The sequence below is a fragment of the Natrix helvetica genome, assembly GCF_964273705.1.
Source record: "Natrix helvetica genome assembly, chromosome: Z".
NCBI classification, from domain to species: domain Eukaryota; kingdom Metazoa; phylum Chordata; class Lepidosauria; order Squamata; family Natricidae; genus Natrix; species Natrix helvetica.
In genome coordinates this window covers 30,247,484-30,268,997 of record NC_138554.1, presented here as the reverse complement: position 1 = coordinate 30,268,997, position 21,514 = coordinate 30,247,484, and the positions used below count along the sequence as shown (strand labels likewise).

At 44.8% G+C, this 21,514-nt stretch overlaps 1 protein-coding gene across 6 annotated transcripts in view; it reads left to right on the top strand.

Annotated features, from left to right (window-relative positions):
• ZNF219 (zinc finger protein 219) overlaps positions 1-21,514 on the top strand; it is a 31,423-nt gene that overhangs the window by 7,324 nt on the left and 2,585 nt on the right. For 3 of the 6 annotated variants that reach the window (XM_081932476.1, XM_081932473.1, XM_081932474.1), the window contains 3 exons: positions 2,035-2,135; positions 6,989-8,357; positions 20,254-20,373. In XM_081932476.1, coding sequence (XP_081788602.1) covers positions 2,130-2,135; positions 6,989-8,357; positions 20,254-20,373 — 1,495 coding nt within the window. In that variant the 5' untranslated portion in view covers positions 2,035-2,129. The remainder of the gene's footprint in view (positions 1-2,034; positions 2,136-6,988; positions 8,358-20,253; positions 20,374-21,514) is intronic. The other 3 variants (XM_081932477.1, XM_081932472.1, XM_081932475.1) reach the window with 1 other exon arrangement.

Genomic DNA, 21,514 nt, shown 5'->3' with positions numbered 1-21,514 from the left:
CATGTCAGCAGGACTGGTTCAGTTTCTTCTCTCCCTTGAACAATCCTTCATCTTCTACTATATCTGCTGCTGCCTTAGATTTATCTCTAGTTCTAGATGTCCTGTTTTTTCTTCCATAGACCTATGCTTGCTAGCTCACTGTTTCCCTTCCTTCAGCTGCCTTATTTCCTTCTTGCTCATAACTTTGCATAAATGTTTTTTACAGCCAAAACAATATTTTTTATAAAAGCTACTGTTTATTATTTCATTCTGCTGTTAATGGTTTTGCTTGTGACCATTCCCTGGTATTGTTGAGGTAAGCTAACATTAGGAGGAGGAGGAGGAAGGGACTGTAAACCACACCTACATATAATATTTTAGAATATTTCTGGAAGAAGAACAAATAATATTCAGACAGGATATTACTTCAGTGAAAGGCCCTCAAGTAACAGATGTTATCAACACAGTTTATATCCCCCTTTTTGAGTTCCCAATTTGTGGGCTCCTCCTTTTATTGGCATTAATACAAGAAACTTGGGTGTTCTGTTACTCAAAAATTGTGGGATGTTTGTGTGCTGAATTGAATTGTGCAAAGCAATGGGATATTACACAGGCAAAAGCTTGCATTGTGAGATTCTTTGAAGCACTGGAAAATATTTGGTAACATCAAAACTCTTAACATTGAGTCCTGAGTGGTATTCCAGTTTTTCTACAACAGGCTTACCTCTTATGCAAATAGTGACTTGCCCAATGTAGTCACTTGAGTTTCATGATCATAAACTGAAATGTTGATATTTTTTTTCCAAATCAAAGGACAAATCCAACTAAAATGTTTATCTGCATCTCACAAATTTTTCTTTGAAAGATTCAGTGGGATCAGTTTTGATGGATCTGATTAAAAGTTATCACAAATTATCACAGCAACTAAGACCTAACTGGAAATGCTGTATTTTCTTAAATATCTTAATATTTGCATGAGATGGAGAATAATGAAAGGCAATATATCTTGGCGTCTCTTGCATTGTTATTCACATCAGCTTCCTACTTCTGTCTGGTTCTAATCTGCCTGCAGCAAATATAAAATTGTTATGGAAAGTGGACATCAAAAGCTAGAATACTTTCTTGCAAATGGACAAACATTTCCCAATTGCAATCTGAAAATATTTTATTTGGATATCTCTCTCCCAGTTTTCTTGCTGCTGAATTCCTCTTGCTTTGACAACTCAGGAAATATTGGTCAAAGATCCACTGCAGAGATAAAATTCTTGCCAGCTTTCTACAAAGCAATTATTTTGCGACAGTGGCTGTGTCACATCAGTATTTAAAATGTTTTCATTTTTCTCTGCAGTCTCTAGAGAACATCAGGGTAAAATGTTGTTTATTTAATGAAAGAACAGACCCTGATTGCAAATTTACAATTAAAAAAAAAAGGAAAATGTTGAGAAAGTGAAAAAAGCAGGGCAAGCATCCATTATGTAAAATAATATTTCAGTACTGAAATCATATGGTTTAGGGAAGAGACTGAAAGACTTGATCTTTCAAGTCAGCTGATACCCCTCCATTTATGCTTTTGTTGCTTGAGAAAGGAGTCCAGTGGAGCTGGTTTCTAAGAGATACGTTCCAAGAGCCATGCTTCTGTTTTTAAACTCACGCTGGACCACAGTTCTACCTGGAAACAATCCTTGCACTCTACTGGAAGACTTATGCCTGATAGGTAAAAGCTCCCTCAATTGTGTACCAGTAGCAAATAAATTACACTGGATAATTTCATGGGTATTTAGTTCTATTCCACACACACCAAATTAAGTTATGGGGGAGCATGTCTAGATGAAAATTCCATAGAGGCCTGGTGCTCATCATTCTAAGCCACACTTTAATAATTATAGTTTACAGAACATATCACTATTGGTTGGGTTGAGCAATACAGAGGCAAAATGTGAACTAATCACAAGGTGGTATGAACATAGTCATCATTAATTTCAAAGTAGCCTCAGCCTTTGTTGATAAAACATTTACGTTTCATTTATATGACTTTCACCACCCTCTTTGTTGCAGCAGATGCGTCTACCTAACAAGAGTGACATGTCAACTTGGCTCTCACTGACTGTTCCATTACCAGTCAAGGATTAAAGAATGTGATCAGGAGCACCATGGAGGTGAGTGGCTTGAGTCATGAAACCAGGTGGGAATATAACAGGATGGGGAACTCCTGAAATGTGTTTTTTTCTCTCCTCCCTACAGTATTATCAAAGTAAGTTATTCTAAGATCACTTTAAATTTTCTGAAAAAATGCAGAGAAAACAATTGATACCAATCTGCCTTCCATTGAAGACCTGTATACTGCATGAGTGAAAAAGAGGGCTGTGGAAATATCTACGGATCCCTCACTTCCTGGACATAAATTGTTTCAACTTCTGTCCTCAAAATGAAGTTTTAGGGCACTGCAGACCAGAACAACTAGACACAAGGATAATTCCCACAACTGTCAATAATTTACTAAGAATGTATTACTATTCTTCTCTTCCTTCCTAGTATCTGTCTCACCCCACTTATGACTATAACCATGTGGCTTGTATCTTTCAATTTATATTGTTTTTATTTGTTTCCTAGTACAATTTGATAGCTTATTAGTAACCTTGACTGTCACTTAAGTGTTGTATCCTTTTATTCTTGATGAATATATTTTATTCTCCTTAAGTACACTGAGAGCACATTCACCAAAGACTAATTCCTTGTGTGTCCAATCACACTTGGCCAATAAAGAATTCTATTCCAGTTTATTCTATTCAACTTGGCAATGGTCCAAGTTCTCTTAGCTGAATTTTAAAATCCATTGAAACTGGAAAAAGAAACACTTTTAATAGGGGCAAGATGAAGAAGTATTTATATATTACTGATTTTAATTATTATAGCTTACTTTTATGGATACTCTCCTTTTCAGAGTGGTTAAAAACTAGATTGCCATTAAATATTCAAAGAAAAATCAGACAACGTAACAGAATACTGCCATTGCAATTCATAGCCAGGAAGTACAAAAGCTTTTTTCAGCTAGCCTGCCACAAGCTTCTTGTGTCAGAAAGAGACTGGCAAAGAATTAGTTTGGAATCCATATATAGGCAGAAGAGGGCAAGGTCCGACTCTTGAATGCCATTGAAACTTATGTAGCTTGGCTTAAATGCAAACCACCAGTCTGAGAAGATTCCTGTGTTATAGGCAGTGACGTGCGGTGAGGTTTATGGCTGGTGAGGCTGGTGACGTCATCAGGAAGGCGGGGAATGGGACCACATGTGCTGGAGGCTGAGGCTGCCTCAGTCTCCAGCACACGTGATCCCATTCCCTGCCTTCCTGAGCGTGCTCCGCCGGCTCGCGCTCCGTAGTCCTCGAAAGCGACGGGAACGACGAGAACCTTCCTGCCTCTGCTGGACTTTGCGCGCTCCTCGCGACTGCAATAGACGTCCAGAAGTGGCAGGGGCTGTTGGGCTGGAAGCCTAAACCCCATTAGCCACCAAAGCTGCTTCTGGACGTATATTGCAGTTGCGATGAGCGCGCGAAGGAAGGTTCTCGTCGTTCCCCAGTCGCTTTCGTGGCTTCGTCATCCGGGAGCGCCGACAACATTTCTGCCTCCGCAGCTCGCGGGTGGGGACGGATGGAGGTAGCCAGAGTGGTGCCGAGGCAGTCCGGCGGGCGAGCGACCGAGGATCAGGCTGCCTGATCCTCCATCGCTCGCTCGCTCTTTCGTCCGCCCGGACCGCCTCGGCATCGCTCTGGCTACATCCGTCCGTCCGCGCCCGGGAGCTGCGGAGGCAGAAATGTTGTTGACGCTCCCGGATGACGAAGCCACGAAAGCGACTGAGGAACGAACCTTCGCCCAGTCGCTTTCGTAGCTTCGTCATCCGGGAGCGCCGACAACATTTCTGCCTCTGCAGCTCCCGGGCGCGGACGGACGGATGTATATAATATTATTATATATATATAATAATATATATATTATATAATATTATATACTATTATTTCATGAAGAGAGGTGAGGCTCTGCCTCCCGTGACTGCACGGCCCTGGTTATAGGCATGAGCAATAAAATAGCTAATTGAACTCTTCGTGTGTAGATTTGTTTGTTCGTGCCTGGCACATAGGCATCTTAGCATTAGTTAGAGTCAGAATGGGACATAGTATGGTAGAAATAGTAGTTTTCATAGGTAATAAGCAAGATAACAGAAGTCCCAACTCAGTGGTGGGTTTCAAAAATTTTTAGAACCTATTCTGTAGGTGTGGCCAGTTTGGTGGGAGTGGCTTAGTGGTAATGTGACCGGGTGAGAGTAGCTTGGTGAACATGTGACCGGGTGGGAGTAGCTTTGCAGTTATGTGACTGAATGGGAGTGGCTTAGCAGTTATGTGACGGTGGGAGTGGCTAAGTCGATGTCACTGAATTCTTTGCCCCAAAGAATGACATACAAAAAGAAGATATTAAAAAAAGGAAATTTATTAATTTGTGCACTTACTACTTAAATAAGAATAAAATAAGTACACAAAACAATAAAACAGCTACTTACAGAGAAAATATGGCTGTCCTTGCTGGTCTTCAACATTACTCACCACCTTACACAGACACTTCCAGCCCCTCTGCCTCTTCCCTCTTCCTGGATTCACTCAGACATTTTTAAAACTCACAGCCTGTGCATACACAAGACATTTTTTAAATCCACAGCCTGTGCACAGCACACACACTTCCAGCCCCTCTGCTCTTCCCACTTCTTAGATTCACTCAGATGTTTTTAAAACTCACAGCCTGTGCACACACAAGACATTTTTAAAATCCACAGCACAACCTGTACACAGCACACACTCTTCTAGCCCCTTTGCCTCTCTTCCTGGATTCACTCAGACGTTTTAAAACTCACAGCCTGTGAACACGCACACACTTCCAGCCCCTTCGTCTCTTCTCCCTTCCTGGATTCACTCAGACATTTTTAAAAGAGTGGAAGAGTGGATGCGTGTGCACAGGCTGTGGGTTTTAAAAACGTCTGAGTGAATCCAGGAAGAGGGAAGAGGCAGAGGGGCTGGAAGTGTGTATCTTCCAGCCCCTCTGCCTCTTCCCTCTTCCTGGATTCACTCAGACGTTTTAAACTCACAGCCTGCGCACAGCACACACTCTTCTAGCCCCTCTGCCTCTTCCCTTTTCCTGGATTCACTCAGATGTTTTAAACTCACAGCCTGCGCACAGCACACACTCTTCTAGCCCCTCTGCCTCTTCTCTCTTCCTGGATTCACTCAGACGTTTTAAACTCACAGCCTGCGCACAGCAACACACTCTTCTAGCCCCTCTGCCTCTTCCCTCTTCCTGGATTCACTCAGACGTTTTAAAACTCACAGCCTGTGAACACGCACACACACTTCCAGCCCCCCTGCCTCTTCCCTCTTCCTGGATTCACTCAGTCATTTTTTAAAGAGTGGAAGAGTGTATGTGTGTGCCCAGGCTGTGGGTTTTAAAATGTCTGAATCAATCCAGGAAGAGGGAAGAGGCAGAGGGGCTTGAAGAGTGTGTGCTGTGCACAGACTGTGAGTTTTAAAAACGTCTTGAGTGAATTCAGGAAAAGGGAAGAGGCAGAAGGGCTAGAAGTGTGTATCTTCCAGCCCCTCTGCCTCTTCCCTCTTCCTGGATTCACTCAGATGTTTTAAAACTCACAGCCTGTGAACACGGACACACTTCCAGTCACTCTGCCTCTTCCCTCTTCCTGGATTCACTCAAACGTTTTTAAAACCCACAGCCTGTGCACACCACACACTCTTCTAGCCCCTCTACCTCTTTCCTCTTCCTGGATTCACTCAGATGTTTTTAAAACTCACAGCCTGTGCACAGCACACACTCTTCTAGCCCCTCTGCCTCTTCCCTCTTCCTGGATTCACTCAGACGTTTTTAAAACCCACAGCCTGTGCACACGCACATACTCTTCCAGCAGCTCTTCTGCCTCTTCCCTAACATCCCACCCCCACCCCACCCCAGCCACTCACAGTTCTTTCTTCTTCTGATTCATCTTCTGAGAACTTTTCGGCAGCATGGTGCGGATGGGTGGGGTGAGTGAAAAAGTGAAAGAGGGGAGGGAGCGTTCCAGTAAGGGGCTACCTGACCAACGGGTATGGGAAGGCACACTAAATTTCACCATCTCGTACGGCCGTATCGGTCCATACCAGTTGAAACCTACCCCTGTCCCATCTCCAGTAGAGAACCCTTCAACGTAATGGGACAATTCTAATCTATTATTTCAGTAAAATTAAAAGGGAGGTGCAAAAAATCGTAACAATATTTCTCTAATATTAATTTTACTATAAGCCTAAAATTATTACCGAAGTTTGCCTTTGAGGCAGATTTTGCAATCCCATTAAATTTGTTTTGCACTTCAGTTTTGTTTCTCTCTCTCTCTCTTTCTCTCTCTCTCCCCCTCCCTCCCTCCCTCCCTCCCTCCCTCCCTCTCTCTCTCTCTCTTACTTACTGGTCTGAAGTTCTTACCTATTCTTTGGTTCACAACCATGTTTTGCTGTCTTACACAGGATATAATTCCCCAAATTCAATCATGTTTTTATGGACACACAGATTTATTTGTAAGTGCTGATTGATTTTCCAAAATGCTCTTAGTGAAGGAAATTGGGACACCTGCTCTTGGGAGTCTCCATTTTCTTATTTCCCCTAACAATAAAGCAAAGTTTCTGCTTTCCAGTCGTAGGAAAGAAAGTTATTTGGCTGCTTTTCTCTCAGCCTCTGCTTTGCAAAATGCTGAGTGGAAAGGTTGCTGGCTGAGGACAGAAGAGTTTCTGTATGTTTTGTACAAAGACAGCATGCCATGCACTGAGGGAAATCCAGAGCCCTGTCTCATTCTGCAAGGGTGTTAAAGTTGTTCTTCTTTTCCTGTACCATCAAGCTGTTAGACAACACTATTGATTGAAAAACACTTAGGAAAGGAAAGGATTCAGTATAAAGGCTTTAACTTTCTTCTTTTCCTCTTCCTTCCTACAGGGTGCAGATTACCAATTGCCTTCTGCCAACTCAGCCAGTGTTGCCCTTCCTTCTCCTTCCTCGTCTTCCAGTGATGAAGCTGACATTATGGCTTTCAATGGGGAGCTGGACTTACAACATTACTCTAATGGGCCAGGGGGGGCAGGAGGGGAGGATCGCCCTTATCCATGTCCTATCTGTGGCAAGCGTTTCCGCTTCAACAGCATCCTGGCATTGCACACCCGTATCCATACCAGCTCCTATCCACTCACTTGTCCCTACTGTGGCCACCAGGCAGGGCAGCGTGCCAGTTTACGTCTCCATTTGCGCTCCCATTGTCCTGAGGCCCAAACCCGGCTCAGTCACCAGAGCCGTCTACTGCTTGAATTGGAAGAGCGGGCACTTCTGCGGGGTCAAGAAGAGGAAAAGGAAGAGGAGGAGGGGGAGGAGGAAGAAATGGCTGCTCCTATTCTTCCCCAACCTCTACCCACCTTCCGCTGCTCTTTCTGCAAGGGCAAGTTTCGCACTGCAGGGGAACGCGAGCGCCACCTTCGCATCCTCCATCAGCCGTACAAGTGTGGGCAATGTTCTTTTGCTGCCACACAGGAGTCAGAACTTCAGTGGCACAACCAACAGGCTCATAACACCCCAGCAGCTTGGACACCCACCCCTCCTGCCCCTGTGCCCACCACTACAGCTCCACCCACCCCTCCTGCTTCCACACCCACCCCTTCCTCCTCTGCCTCCACCCCTACGGAGTTCCGCTGCCAGGTCTGTGGTCAAGCCTTCACCCAGTCCTGGTTCCTTAAGGGTCACATGCGGAAGCACAAAGACTCCTTTGACCATAAGTGCCAGGTGTGTGGGCGTGGCTTCAAGGAACCATGGTTCCTGAAAAACCACATGAAGGTTCATCTCAGTAAGCTGGGCCTCCAGAGTGAACAAAGAGGACCAGGACCGGGACGGTCAGCACAGAGTTTACTCGTGGGTTGTGAGGCCCTGTATCCATCTCTCCTCTCTCCTCGGCCAACAGATAAAGCCAGTACGGGCACTTTCCTGGGTTATAGTGATGCAAGCTGTGCTGAACGACTGCAGGCCACAGCTCGTGCCGTGGAGAGTAGTCAGCAGTGGCGGGAACGTTCTTATGTAGTAGGGTCGAAGCTTGTGAGAGAAGACTCGGGAGGGAACCATCGCTGCCCAGACTGTAACCGGACATTTGGTACATTCCAGCAGATGGCCTTGCACCGGCAAAGCCACCTATCCCGTGAGAGAGAATGGAACAAGGGACAATCACTGGGTTCTCACCTTCTCAGTGGACACTGGCTTCCAACAAATGTGAGAGCTTCTACTGCAGCCAACACCAGCTCAGCTTTGCTGACCCAGAAGGAAAAAGGCAAGTACAGACAGAGTCCAGATCATACTTAGTAGTTTTATGGGAATGAATGAGCTGGGTGGAGGTGACTGACTGGTCATGGAGAATAAGAAGCAAGACTTTCATTTAGCTTGAGGCAGTGGCCCTGGGCTGCATGGCCAGAATTGAAGTTTCAATTAATAGAATTAAGTCTGCTTTGAATTTTGGAAGACAATTTGTGGTGTTTTTTCTTCAAAAACAACAACAATAACAACCATAGCTCTATAGTTGCATGCATGAATGTAGGCATCTCTAGTGAAATTATATGCTTTAGTGAATCCCCAAGCAAACAGAAGCTGACACAAGCTCTACATGGTATAAACCAAAACAGGCCATCTTGCTGCAAATTTGAATGCATAATTACTGTTTACGTGCAACTGTTTACAGATTCAGAATAAGAAAACTAATACAAAAGTCTGGATACCCTTCATCCTGTACTTTGTAATTCTTTGACAAAAATAACAAACATTTTGTGAAGCCAGGGAAGTTCCTCCTTCTCTCCTTCTCCCCTCCACCACCACCCCTCCTTTTCCTGGAAGTGTTTTACCTTCTTCTTAGGGGCTGAGTAGAGTGTGATATGTTTGGGATCTTTTCCCTCAGATTTTCAAAAATATTCTGGTTTGGAACTGTGACATCCACCCCAAACCTTTTATCTTTATTTCCTGTAAATATTTTATAGATGATATAGAAGTTTCTTTCACGTCATAATTACTGTGAAATATATGAACATTTTTCAACTTCAATTTTCTCAGTTCTGGAACATGAGGTTGGACAACAAGTGGATATTTAATTAATTCCACCCATAAGCTGCTGTCATACAATCCCAAATATAATAGAGCCAGTTCCATTCTTACGGGATTGTTTTTCTTCAAAAATGATTCATCTTCTTACTTCCAAATGTATCTTGTAAATGTGGTCATTAGTCCAAAGCACTTTCTATCAAAATATTTCAAGTGTGTCAATGTTTTTTTCTGCTATTTTAAATTGTGTCTTTTGTGAAGAGAAAAGATTTCTTTCTGATAACATTCACATGCACATCATTATTGCATAAGCAACACTATACTGTGGATAGTGTCCACAGTGTCAACTAAACTTTTCAGCAGGCTCTTTTGCAGATCTAACCAGCTTTCATGCAACTGTAACAGATTTTTTTTGGGTCTTCCAGATCTTGTTGATTTTAGTAATCCATGCAACTTTCACTACTTAATAGTGTTTCTCAAAATTAAAGTTGTTAGCTGGAAATGTTCACAAATATTTTTTTATAACTTTTCCAGTGGAAGAGAGGGAGTGGTCACGTGTGGGTATTCTCAAAGCCTGATTGGTCCAAAGATTGAGAGCAAACTTCTTAAATACTCCTGCCTTCCTTTCTTGCCCAGTTTCCTCTCAGTCTCTTGATCCAAGCACTGGTTTGAGTTTGTCAATAGGTGGGAAAGTTATTTGTTCAATCTGTTCTTAAATTCAGCTTAATTGGATACTTTAAAATTCTTGCTAAATTCCAAAGTACAGCTGTGATCCAAGGGACAGTTTTCTGCCTCGGGCGGTCGGGGGGGGGGGCTGTGGGGCGCTTGCCCTCTCCTTCATGGGCCGGAGCCTTAGCCCTATCCCCGAGGCTGTGGGGGTGCCAGGCTCCAGCGCAGCTTGGATAAGGCCGTTTTTCCTTTCAGCGGACAGCAGGAGAGTGCTGTCTGGTGCGGTGGGGTGCTCACGAGAGTGGGCGAAGCCTCATAATTTGCTTTGGGCAGCTGCTGCGCGCTGAGCCTTTCTAGTTCAGCGCAGCAAAGACGCCTGGGGGGAGGTGCGTGCCAGCGTGCTGCGGGGCCCCCAGTGCTACGACGCCTGTCCTTATCAGAGTCGGGCTGGCCATAGAGTTCCGCAAGGCCTTTTCCTTCGGCGCCTAGCCATCTGGAATCGCCGGCGGCCATTTTGAGCGACAGCCACATGCGTGAGGCCTTTCTCCCGCACGCGGCTTCCTGGAAGGCCCGGGCCGGGGGTGATTGGCCTAGTCATCATTTAGGCATCAGAGGCCCAGGCTCCGGTGGGGCCCACAGAGGCCTAGTTTCTTCCTCCTCGTTCTCCAAGACACGTGAGTGGGACAATGGAGGAGGGATTGGATGCTCACCCAGGGCAGACAGAAGGCCCTATGGGTGTGGAAGAGAACGTGGGGCAGGGGTTCAGATCCGGGGAGCCCCCAGCTCGGCCCTGTGCGGCCCAACGCCCCTCTAGAGCTGCTACGAGGGAGGAGGCCAGGAGGCACAAGGCTCTGGAGAAAACTTTCGCCAGGGCTGAAAGACAAGCTAGGTCGGCTGGGCTTGTATCTTCCAGCAGGTCCAGGTCGCCTATCAGGCCTCCTTCGATTCATTCTTCGCCTCGGGGGTTCAGTCCCTCTTCTCCCTCGGCCTCCCCTGCCAGGTCTCGCAGCTATTCCAGGCGGAGGGGGTCTCCCTCCCCTTCCCCGTCGGTCTCTCCAGTATTGGCGAGGGAGAGCTTTGAGGACCCATTGGAGGGTCCCTCCAGAGGGCATCATCCCTCTTGTAGGTTGGCGCCCCAGGGTCCTAGTTCTTCCGTTAAGGACATGGAGGATTTAGACCACCTTCCGGAAGGTATGAAAAGGTTTATTTCGCCTGCCATTACATGGGACATTGCTCAGTGGGACAGGAGTTCCCATTGGTCTAGGCATCAGGGGGACCCAGGTCGCCACTTGTATAGGGTGCCTTCTCCTTCCATGGTTAGCGAGGGTTCGGTCCTGGGGGAAGAAAATCTCCAGGATATGGGATTCTCGGAGGATGAGGACGCGGCCCCTCCCGACCCTCCTTCGTCCTTGGGTCTTTTCCCCCCGGCCGCGTTCAAGACCCTCCTGAACAAGGCGAGGAAGACCACCAAGATTGGTACGGGGGATCCCACAGTGCCCCCGCCTAGGGACCCTGACATGATCATGTTTTCCAACACGGCCACAAACAAGGAGGAAATTCCGACTCCTCCCCTATTTATGGAGGTTCTGACCAACCATTGGGCCCGCCCATCCAATTTTTCTAACCCTGGGAGTAATGACCGTCGCTTCTACAATGTGGAGCAGGCCTTTGCTCAGGCCATCCAATTGCCCGCCATTGACATCCTGGTTGCTACACTGGTCTCGTCTTAACCTGGTTGTGTCCGGTGATGCGGCGGATAAGTTGAAACCTGAGGATAAGCGCACAAAGCTTACCTTACGGAAAAATTTCAATGCCACTGCCTGGGCCATAAGGGCCGCGGCGGTGGCCTCGTATTTTAACCGCACCACGGTCATGTGGCTCCGCCAGCTCCAGGATCACATTCCGATCCAGGATAAGCGGCTCCATCAAGACCTGACCAAGGTCATTGCTGCTTCTCAATTTTCCGCCGATGCAACTTTGGACATGGTCAAATTTGCGTCCAGCACCTTAGCCACATAGGTTACTTCCCAACGCCTTTTGCGGCTTCGAGACTGGCAGATGGACAATAAGGCCAAATGGAATCTGGCAGCTGCCCCTTTTAAAGGGCCAAATCTTGATCCCATTCTAGTCGAGAACAAAGATAAAAAGAAGGTTCTCCCTTCCAACACTAAGAAGTCCGAGGCTAGGTCTCATCCTTATCGTAGGCCATCTTATAGGACTTCTGACTATGATCATCATCAGCGCTTTTCCTCTTTCAGGTCTGACAGGCAGTTTTCTCGGTCGTCCTTTCAGGACCAGAACAGATTCTAGCATCAGTCCCGGTAGCCCTTTCGGGGTGGCGACGGTTGCCCCTACCGCAGAGGGAAATGACTCGAACCCAAGTCGTCTCATAGGCGGCCGCCTGTCCCTTTATGCGGATCAATGGGACGAAATCATGGCAGACACCTGGGTCAGGTCAACCGTTTGCCAGGTTAGAGTTTCTCTCCCCTCCCCCGAATCTCTTCAGGTCGTTTCCTCCATCTCAGAGCCTGGAGCGCTGCTGCCTGATGGACCAGGCGATCAAGCACCTTCTCGACATTCAGGCAGTGGGAGCTGTTCCCCATGTGGAATGGGACCGGGGCCACTATTTCAACCTGTTTGTGGTTCCGAAGAGTTCGGGGGACTGGAGGGCAATTCTGGACCTCAAGTGCCTGAACCGATTCATGGTATACAGGCGTTTCAAGATGTCCTCCCTCAAGTCTATTCTTCAGGGCATCCGGAGGGGGGACTTCTTAGCATCAGTAGACCTAACAGAGGCCTATCTTCATATTCCAATTCTCCCAGCTCACCGCAGATACCTGAGATTTTCACATGTGGACCGTCATTACTAGTATAGGGCCCTTCCCTTCGGGTTGCCTTCGGCCCCTCAGACATTTACGAAGGTGTTAGCAGCATGGGCGGCTCACTTATGTTTCGTTCCGGTGAGGCTACAATGTTACCTGGACGACGTCCTGGTCCAGGCAGGGTGCCTTCCTCAGGCAGTCACAGACTTACGACTCACCATTTGGAGTCTTCAATCTCTGGGGTTCTCGGTGAACTTTCCCAAGAGCCACCTCTCCCCATCCACACTCCTTCTTCACCTAGGGACAGTCATAGACTCGGAGTCGGGGGTGGTCCGTCTATCTCCGGACCGTCAGTCAAGTCTTCAACAGCTAGCAGGAAAGGTTCACAGAAGTCGGTTAGTTTCAGTCATCACGTTGTCGCAATTGTTAAGCAAGATGGTGTCTTGTATAGGGATAGTCCCGTGGGCCAGGCTCCACCTCCAGCCCCTTCAGTGGAAGCTCATTCCCTTCCACAGAGGAGAAATGAGCAACTCCCTTTGGACCCTCCGCCTCCCTGCGGGGATCTGGGCTTCCCTCAGGTGGTGGGTCTCCCCGGCCATCCAACAGGGCTGCCTCTTCTGGGAACCAGACAGGGTGGCAGTGACCATGGATGTGAGTCTATTTGGTTGGGGGGCTCCTGGTGGGTGCTCACTTGACCCAGGGCAGGTGGATCGCCTCAGATCTCAGGCACAATATAAATTGGCTGGAGCTGAAGGCAGCGTTCCTAGCCCTACAACACTTCAGGTCTTCTGTGGAGGGCCGTCATGTGCTTCTGACGGACAATGTGGCCACCAAGGCCTACATAAATCGTCAGGGGGGGACTCACTCCCAGGCTCTCTGGCTAGAGGCCCTGAGGCTCGGTGCCTGGGCGGAGAGACACTTGTTGTCTCTGGTGTCGGAACACATCTCGGGTGTGTCCAACCACCAGGCGGACTGGCTGAGCTGGGCGACCCTGGACAATGGTGAGTGGTAACTCCACCCATCCTTGTTTCAGGGGATCTGTCGGAGGTTCGACACCCCGCTGGTGGACCTCTTCGCCTCCCCGGCGAATGCACAGCTGCCTCGCTACTTCACCAGATTTCAGTCCCGATCTGTGGAGGGCATGGACGCTCTCCGGAGCAGGTGGCCTCCGGGCCTTCTTTATGCCTTCCTTCCCATTCCCCTCATTCTGGGGACCCTCAGGAAGGTAGTGGTGGAGAAGGCGCTAGTCGTCGTGGCCCCTTATTGGCCCAGGAGGCCCTGGTTCGCGGATCTCGTCCAGCTGTCAGTGGCCCCTCCATGGGGCATTCCGCAGGAGGAGGTAGTCTTACAACAGGGGGTCCTGATTCACCTGGAGCCCCAGTGGCTCCATCTGACTGCCTGGCTCTTGAACGGCGACTCCTGAGGGAGGCGAACCTGTCCTCCGGGGTCATACGCACCATCAAGGCTTTTAGGCGCCAGTCGATAGCACACATTTACAACTCCACCTGGGCTGCCTTCGTTAGGTGGTGCCCTAGAAGCCATGATGGTGCGTATGACTCACTTGGCATTTCCACGGACAGGGCCACTGTTCCCAACGTTCTGGACTTTCTGCAGAAAGGCTTGGACAATGGGTTGTCGCTCAACACCCTGCATCGTCAGGTGGTGGCACTGTCTTCGGTCCTGGGAGGGGTGGGATCTTCCTCCCTTTCTCATGTTCCACTGATCAGGCGTTTTCTTAAGGGGGCTGCTAATCTCCGACCTCCGCCCATACACAGGTTCCCTATGTGGGATCTGTCCCTAGTCCTCAGGGTCTTGACGGGGCTTCCATTCGAACTTCTCCGGTCTGTTCATCTGAGATTCCTGTCCCTTAAGGTAGTTTTTCTAGTGGCGATTACCTCGGCCCGGCGTATTTCGGAGCTGGACGCTCTGTCATCCAAGGATGACCTTTGTCACTTTCACCAAGATGGGGTAGTTCTTTGGCTTGACCCTACTTTTCTCCCAAAGGTGAACACCACCTTTCATAGGGCGCAGGAAGTAATCCTACCCGATTTTTGTCTGGGTTCTTCTAATGATAGGGAGAAGCTCTGGCACCATTTGGACGTTCGTCACGCTCTGCGCATTTATCTCCAACGGACTGCGTGGATCCGCAGGTCGGAGGCTTTATTTGTCTCCTTCCAGCCCAGGACGCTGGGGGCGAGGGTGTCTTCGGCTACCATTGGCCGTTGGCTGCGGCAGGCCATTGTGGAGGCCTATGAAGCAGCGGGTCGTCCTGTTCCGTCGGGAATAACAGCCCATTCGACTAGGAATGCCGTGACTACGGCGGCAGGGGCCACTAGGGCCCCATTTGAGGACATTTGTCGGGCTGCTACTTGGGCGTCCCCGACACCTTTTATCTGGCATTAGCGGCTGGATGTGTTTGCCTCGGTGGATGCTGCATTTGGTCAGAGGGTCCTGCAGAGGGTGGCTGCGGAGGCTCCCCTTGGGCCGTAGTTGTTGTTGTTGTTTTCCGTCCCTGGGACTAGGCTGGGTATATCCCACACGTGACCACTCCGTCTCTTCCACTGGAAAAAGAATGTTGGTCTTACCTGAACGTGTCTTTTCAGAGGAAGAGAGAGAGTGGTCATGATCCACCCTAGTTAGGTTGTGGGGCCAAGGGGAGGCCTGGGTGGTTCCCGGGGGTTTTGTTGTTGGTTTTTTGTTTTCAGTTCGGTCGTTCGCCTTCAAGGAAACTGGCCAAGAAAGGAAGGCAGGAGTATTTAAGAAGTTTGCTCTCAGTCTTTGGACCAATTGGGCTTTGAGAATACCCTCATGTGACCATTCCCTCTCTTCCCCTGAAAAGACATATTCAGGTAAGACCAACGTTCTTTCCTCTGCTTTATAAGTAAATAATGTTCATTTTCAAATATTCCAAGCCAGCAGCTACTTAGAAGAACTGTTGGTTGTTGAAAATAAACAGAACAGTCACAATTTGAGAAATTAGAAGGGTTAAAATATTTGCTTACCTGTGGAGTTGTCTTCACTTGAGTAACTGTAAGCCTAACAAATCAATCTCTTTTTGGAACGTTAACAATTTGATGATAATGAAATAACAATGAATTTCATTTTAAATTAAAATGTTGCTGGTTATTCTTAAACAACTGCTCATAACTAATAAGCATCAGTTCAAATTTGCAGAGCTTTTGTTCCTTGTAGAAGTTGTATCATCTTCTTTCTGTTCACTAAAGAAATTATTGAAATAAGCAATTTAACCAGACATGCATAAACCTTTGCATGCAACTTATATTACTAAAAGCTGAATGAACATTATTTGTGTGTTTCTAGTCTCAGTGATAGAAAATCACATTGGAAATGTTTATCAAAAATGATCAGAATGGCAAAAAACCCTGCTTTGTAGGGCACGTATGCTCGTAGATCTAAATTGATTTGTGTTTTACATGCTAAAAAGTCTTCGTCCCAGAACACTTCCTTCCCAAACAATACAGCGAGAAATAAAGATATTAGACGTTTGCATAATGTGGCTGACCCAGCCAGCTGCTCTCCTGATTACTCATCCCACACTGCATGATTAAGAGTCAGCTGGGAAGCAGCCATTTTCTATGCCTCCCAAATTACTCCAAAGGAAAATAGAATGTGTGTTTTGGCATAGGATATTTTTTGGGGGAGCAAAATCTCCCACCCCTAGTCTAAAAATCCTAGGTGTTTCAGTTGAGAGCAACACCAAGCAGAATCTTTACTCCTTTGAAGTCTGAATAAGATGATGTCATTTGTTCCTGACAATGCCAACTTGTAAACATCTCTGGGCAAGCAAAATTTGGATTCCCAAATTCCCTGAATGCCAAACTGGTTTGATGGGATGTACCAGGTAATACATGTGCCCTAGAAATAAAATATCCCTCTTCCACACAGGTAGAAGATATATTTCAGTTGCCCTGATCCATTTCCCAAATTGCCTATTCCAATGCTTTTCCCTGCCCTTCAATACACTACTGCTTTGACATAATTACCTTTGCTTTCTAGATATAAGAAGTTCTGAGTCTCCTTGGTGAGAAATAATTTGTCATTAAATGAGATTAAATCTGTGATGTGAAAATGGACTACTTTTCATACTATTTGCCTCTTTGAAAAAAAACCTATGAGGTTGGAATCACATCAGGTTACACAAGAGAATTTGGCCATGTTATTTTGTATGGTGGATATGTTATGCCCTCAGGTGGCAAGATTTGGAATTTATCACACTAGACATAATTAGGAATTAGGCTTTGAGATAATATAGTCGATAAACTGTATTCTTTCCACCAGAGGCTATCTTTAACAAAACATTAATGCAATAATGGAGGGAAATATCTTCTCCCTCATCTGTCTCTATTATATGTGCATTTCAACTTTAATTCAAGACCAGAATAAAGCACATTAAAAACATTTTGCCAGATTTTTTTGAATTTTTAAAATTTTGCTGCTGGATGAAGCTGCTGGAGGAGGAGATTTGCTCCTTAACAAGAAGGTTGTCATGGGTGAAAATGTAATTGCCCCGTTTGGCTTTTCTGAATATTTGCATATCTTTACTACTAAACGTTCAACAGAACTCATATAGTAAAATGTAAAGGAACTTTGAAAAAACGGATAAACACTGAAGTTTGATGTTGTTTCATTTACTCTATAAATAAAAACATCTAAGGTGGGGTCTGCCAGTATGGAAAATAACGTCCCTTTCCATGTTTTATGAACTGTGATAAGTACGGCCAGGACTTCTTTGAACTTTTGGAGCTGTCGGCCTGGTCCCATAACAATTGCACAAACTTTGGCTCCCCTCATTATATTGAAGTTGCCACTACACAGATTTTGAGTTTATTTCCTTCAAAATAAATAAATGAATTATTAATATTCTTTAGTCTGGAAAAGTTGTAGAACCATTTCAAAAAGCTCTACAATCCTCAAAATGTCTTGAAAGGGAAAAATTAGTGAATAGTGAGGCTTTCTTAGAATTACCATCCTGTCAAGTCACTCCCAAATTCAATATAACATTGTCAATGAAGTCACATACAACCCCAGGATTTACTGGCCTAATTTACATTGGTTAAATATAAGAATTCATGACTCCATGATCAGAAAAGCACTGAGTAAAAACAGGATTTCTATGTTCGCCCCTAAATTGCATAGAAATGTTCTGGCAGGATGAGAAATGAGCATTTGTTGCTAGAAAACCACAAAATATTACTGAGTTGAAGCAGTTTGCTATTTTGGAATGGCCAGAAATCCTACATAATGATATGATTACATTAAATTAAATTAAGTCAGGTAGTGGAGCTGCAACTAGTTATTGAATCTGAGGGGGTGATTACACTTTCAATATTCTTTCAGCAAGAATTAGGCCCTGTACATTTTGTGAAATTGCTTAGCAATTTTTGTGGGGGTTTTGTGTGTGTGTTTTAAATTTTACAACACAAGCGTATTTTATTGCCTCTTGTGGGGGCTTTTTTGACAGTATATTTTATAATGCATTTCATTTTTATATGTCATATGGTAGCTAAATAAAATAAAATAAAAAGATGTCTATCTTAGTTTGGAGACTAAAAGGAGGGGAAACTCAGCATTTTGTTAAATTAGATTTCCTTTCTACATCTGTCTGACCCATATGAAACTCCTATAATAGTCACAAGATATGTAAAGATTCAGAAAGCCCTAAAGAGATCAATTACTTTTGCAAAACTCTGGAATGACTTGGGACATTATGATCTCTACGTTCACAAATTCCTTTAGGATTATTTCCTCTATCTATCTTTCATTCTATAGAGAAGAGAGAAGGAAACATCTTCACAAAACTTAAGAATAGTTTATTTATTTATTTATTTATTTATTTATTTATTTATTTATTTATTTAATTAATTAATTTATAAACCGCCCCCTCTCCCCGAAGGGACTCGGGGCGGTGTACAGACAATATACAAAAAGAATAACAAAGCAACACACAAACCAGACAAACCAACTTAAACATACAGTCCGTACAAAACTAAACTATTTTACGATAATTAAAATAGTACCAATTAAAAGCCAATTTAAAACCCCAAAATTTAAAAATTTAAAATGCCATCCAGGAAGGTTAGGATTCAATTATACTATATTTTGCTTTCAATTACAATTGAGCCAGGCCAGCTAATTTAAACAAGTGGGTCTTGAGTTTCTTACGGAAGGAGCGGAGATAAACAGTAGTTCTAATATCGGGGGGGAGGTCGTTCCAGAGGGTTGGGCCCATCACAGAGAAGGCCCTACTCCTGGGCACCGCCCGCCCGCATTGCTTAGCGGAAGGTACCCGGAGGAGTCCCTCTCTGTGAGAGCGGATTGGCCGTAGGGATGTGTGGGTTAGGATGCGATCCTGCAGATAACTAGGTCCTGAGCCATGGAGCGCTTTAAAGATGATAATCAACACCTTGAAACGCACCCGAAAAGCCACAGGCAGCCAGTGCAGCTCGCGCAGGAGCGGTGTTACATGGGAGTACCTAGTACTCCCCATTATTGTCCGCGCGGCTGCATTTTGGACCAGCTGTAGCCTTCGGGTGCATCTCAAGGGGAGCCCCATGTAGAGAATAGTGATTGGAATTACTAGGAAGGACTACTTCATCATCCCTTCCAACTTTGTGAGGAAGGAAAAAACAAAAAGAGCTTTAAGATAGTCAAATGATTCCATCTTGCAACAAGAATTTACTTTCCCTTCTCTCACCATTCCTTTTCTTGCTCTGATTTGTACAGGTATGAACCCACCCCCACCCCAAATCTTTTAAAAAATGGTTGCCTCTACTACCCAGATAGTTGTATGTGAATATAAATTCATATATTTAGGGTTAGGGTTAGATATTATTTTTTATTTTAAAGTTTGTTCATATAATAATAAAAAATAGAGAAAAAGACTTAAAATGCAATAAAATGTGACTTTGCCAAATTCAAGCAACCTCAGATTTCCTCAACATTGCCAACATCTCTCATTTGTACATTTTTCCTTCCTGCATTTCTGCTTCTAGAAAGTGTTCCCATTTTATTGCATCCTGTTTTCTTTTCCTAAGTGACAGTCATCTTGCTGAAGGCAGATCCTTGCTAATAGTGCATTTTATTTCAGTTTCAATTTTATTTCAATTGTTTCTTTATTGGAAACTTAGAACAACATAAGTTGTTATTAAATACACTCAGTATAATTCTTTATACAAATTATAGTTCAATCGTTTTAGATATAAATCTAAATCGATAGTGGTCTAAAATAGAGATCCCCGGGCCGCGGCCCACTATTGGTCCATAAGCTGTTTGTAACCAGGCCGCAGAAGTGGCGGGCAAGTACCTGCATCTCCCACTTGTGCGAGCAACGGGCAAGTGTGTGTGTGCATGCTCCATTTGCATGAGGGGCAGGCACACCTGCTTGCCCAACAGTGTCATGGAACCATCCCCCCTCCCCTCCCCCCCCGGCTTTGCTAGAGAAGTAAAATGAGTCACTGGTAGCATTTGTGCTTCTAAGTCTTTTTGAAAAAGAATCTGGTTCTAGCAAGCAAATAATATAAAATAATATAAAAAATATGAAAATATTGAAAAGAAATAAGAACCATCAAGCAATATTTAGCTCATATTAAAAAAAAAAACTTTTTGTCTTCACTTTGCCTTTTGCAGAAATACAGAGTCAGTCACGCTTGGATGGATCCCGACGAGGCACTGGGAAAGATTGTCCATTCTGTGGAAAGTCCTTCAGATCTTCCCACCATCTCAAAGTTCACCTCCGTGTCCACACAGGTAAGAGTCAGGAGCGGAAACATGGGGTAAGTAAAATATGGAAATAGGTGGTAAGATTCATTTGCCTATAATTTAACCTTTCACATTAAATCATTTCTTCCAATCTAAATGATGCTGCATTGAAACTGATCCTCTTGAAGGTATATTACAGGAAGACCATTTGTTTTAGACAACAAATTTCAGTGTCCAAGTTGGGTTAACAACAATCCTCCTTCCATTAGCATGGTACATAAGCAGAGCTGTCTTCAAGAACTTGAATTGCTGAGTTCCTGCTATGAGATTCTTCACAGTTGTTGCAAGTTTATTTGCATTCTCTTGCAGTGTTTTTTTAAGTACTTTCCTTCTCAGTTTGTATTTACAGGGCCCAGAGGCAGTGGCAAGTGAATGAAAAATGCTGACAGCAAGTTAAGCTGCCTTGTTCATGGGTCTCTTCACACTGGGCATCACCCAAACCAAATTAATATGGATTAGCCAACTGAAATGTTGGCTAATTAAAATATTCTATATTATTAAAATATTCTTGTTCATTCTAGTAAAGGTTTTGCAAGAGAATTTCTGTAAAGATGTTTAGGTCTTTCTGCAATCCTCACTTGTCTTATGACGGAGTCTCTCTTAATCTCTCTAGGTACTTTTAAGGCAGTATTTCACTCCTCCTCCTTTCCTACCTCACAGACTGTTATAAAGAGAAAAGGCAATTCCCAAGTATGATGCTCTACTTTGAATAACAGACACACACACAACATCATATGAGAGCATATGCACCAAGACAAATTCCTTGTGTGTCCAATCACACTTGGCCAATAAAGAATTATATTCTATTCTATTAACACATATATATATATATACCTACAAAAATACATATACACACATCATACTATGGATTGTTTTTCTTTCCTTTGCTCATTAATTGCACGGAGAGGGTTTATGGCAAGACCTCTTCCTAAAATATTACAGAAAAGATATTCACTCTCCGAAAGCTGTAATACATAAAGCTGATTTTTTTCATGGTCAAAAATGTGATATTTTTATTCTGTTTCATGGACTGGGAAAACTGAATCAGTCAGATACCTAAATGGAGTCTCTTGCCATATGTTGCAACCAACCAGGAAAAAAATCACACCAAAGAAAAGTAATCATTGCT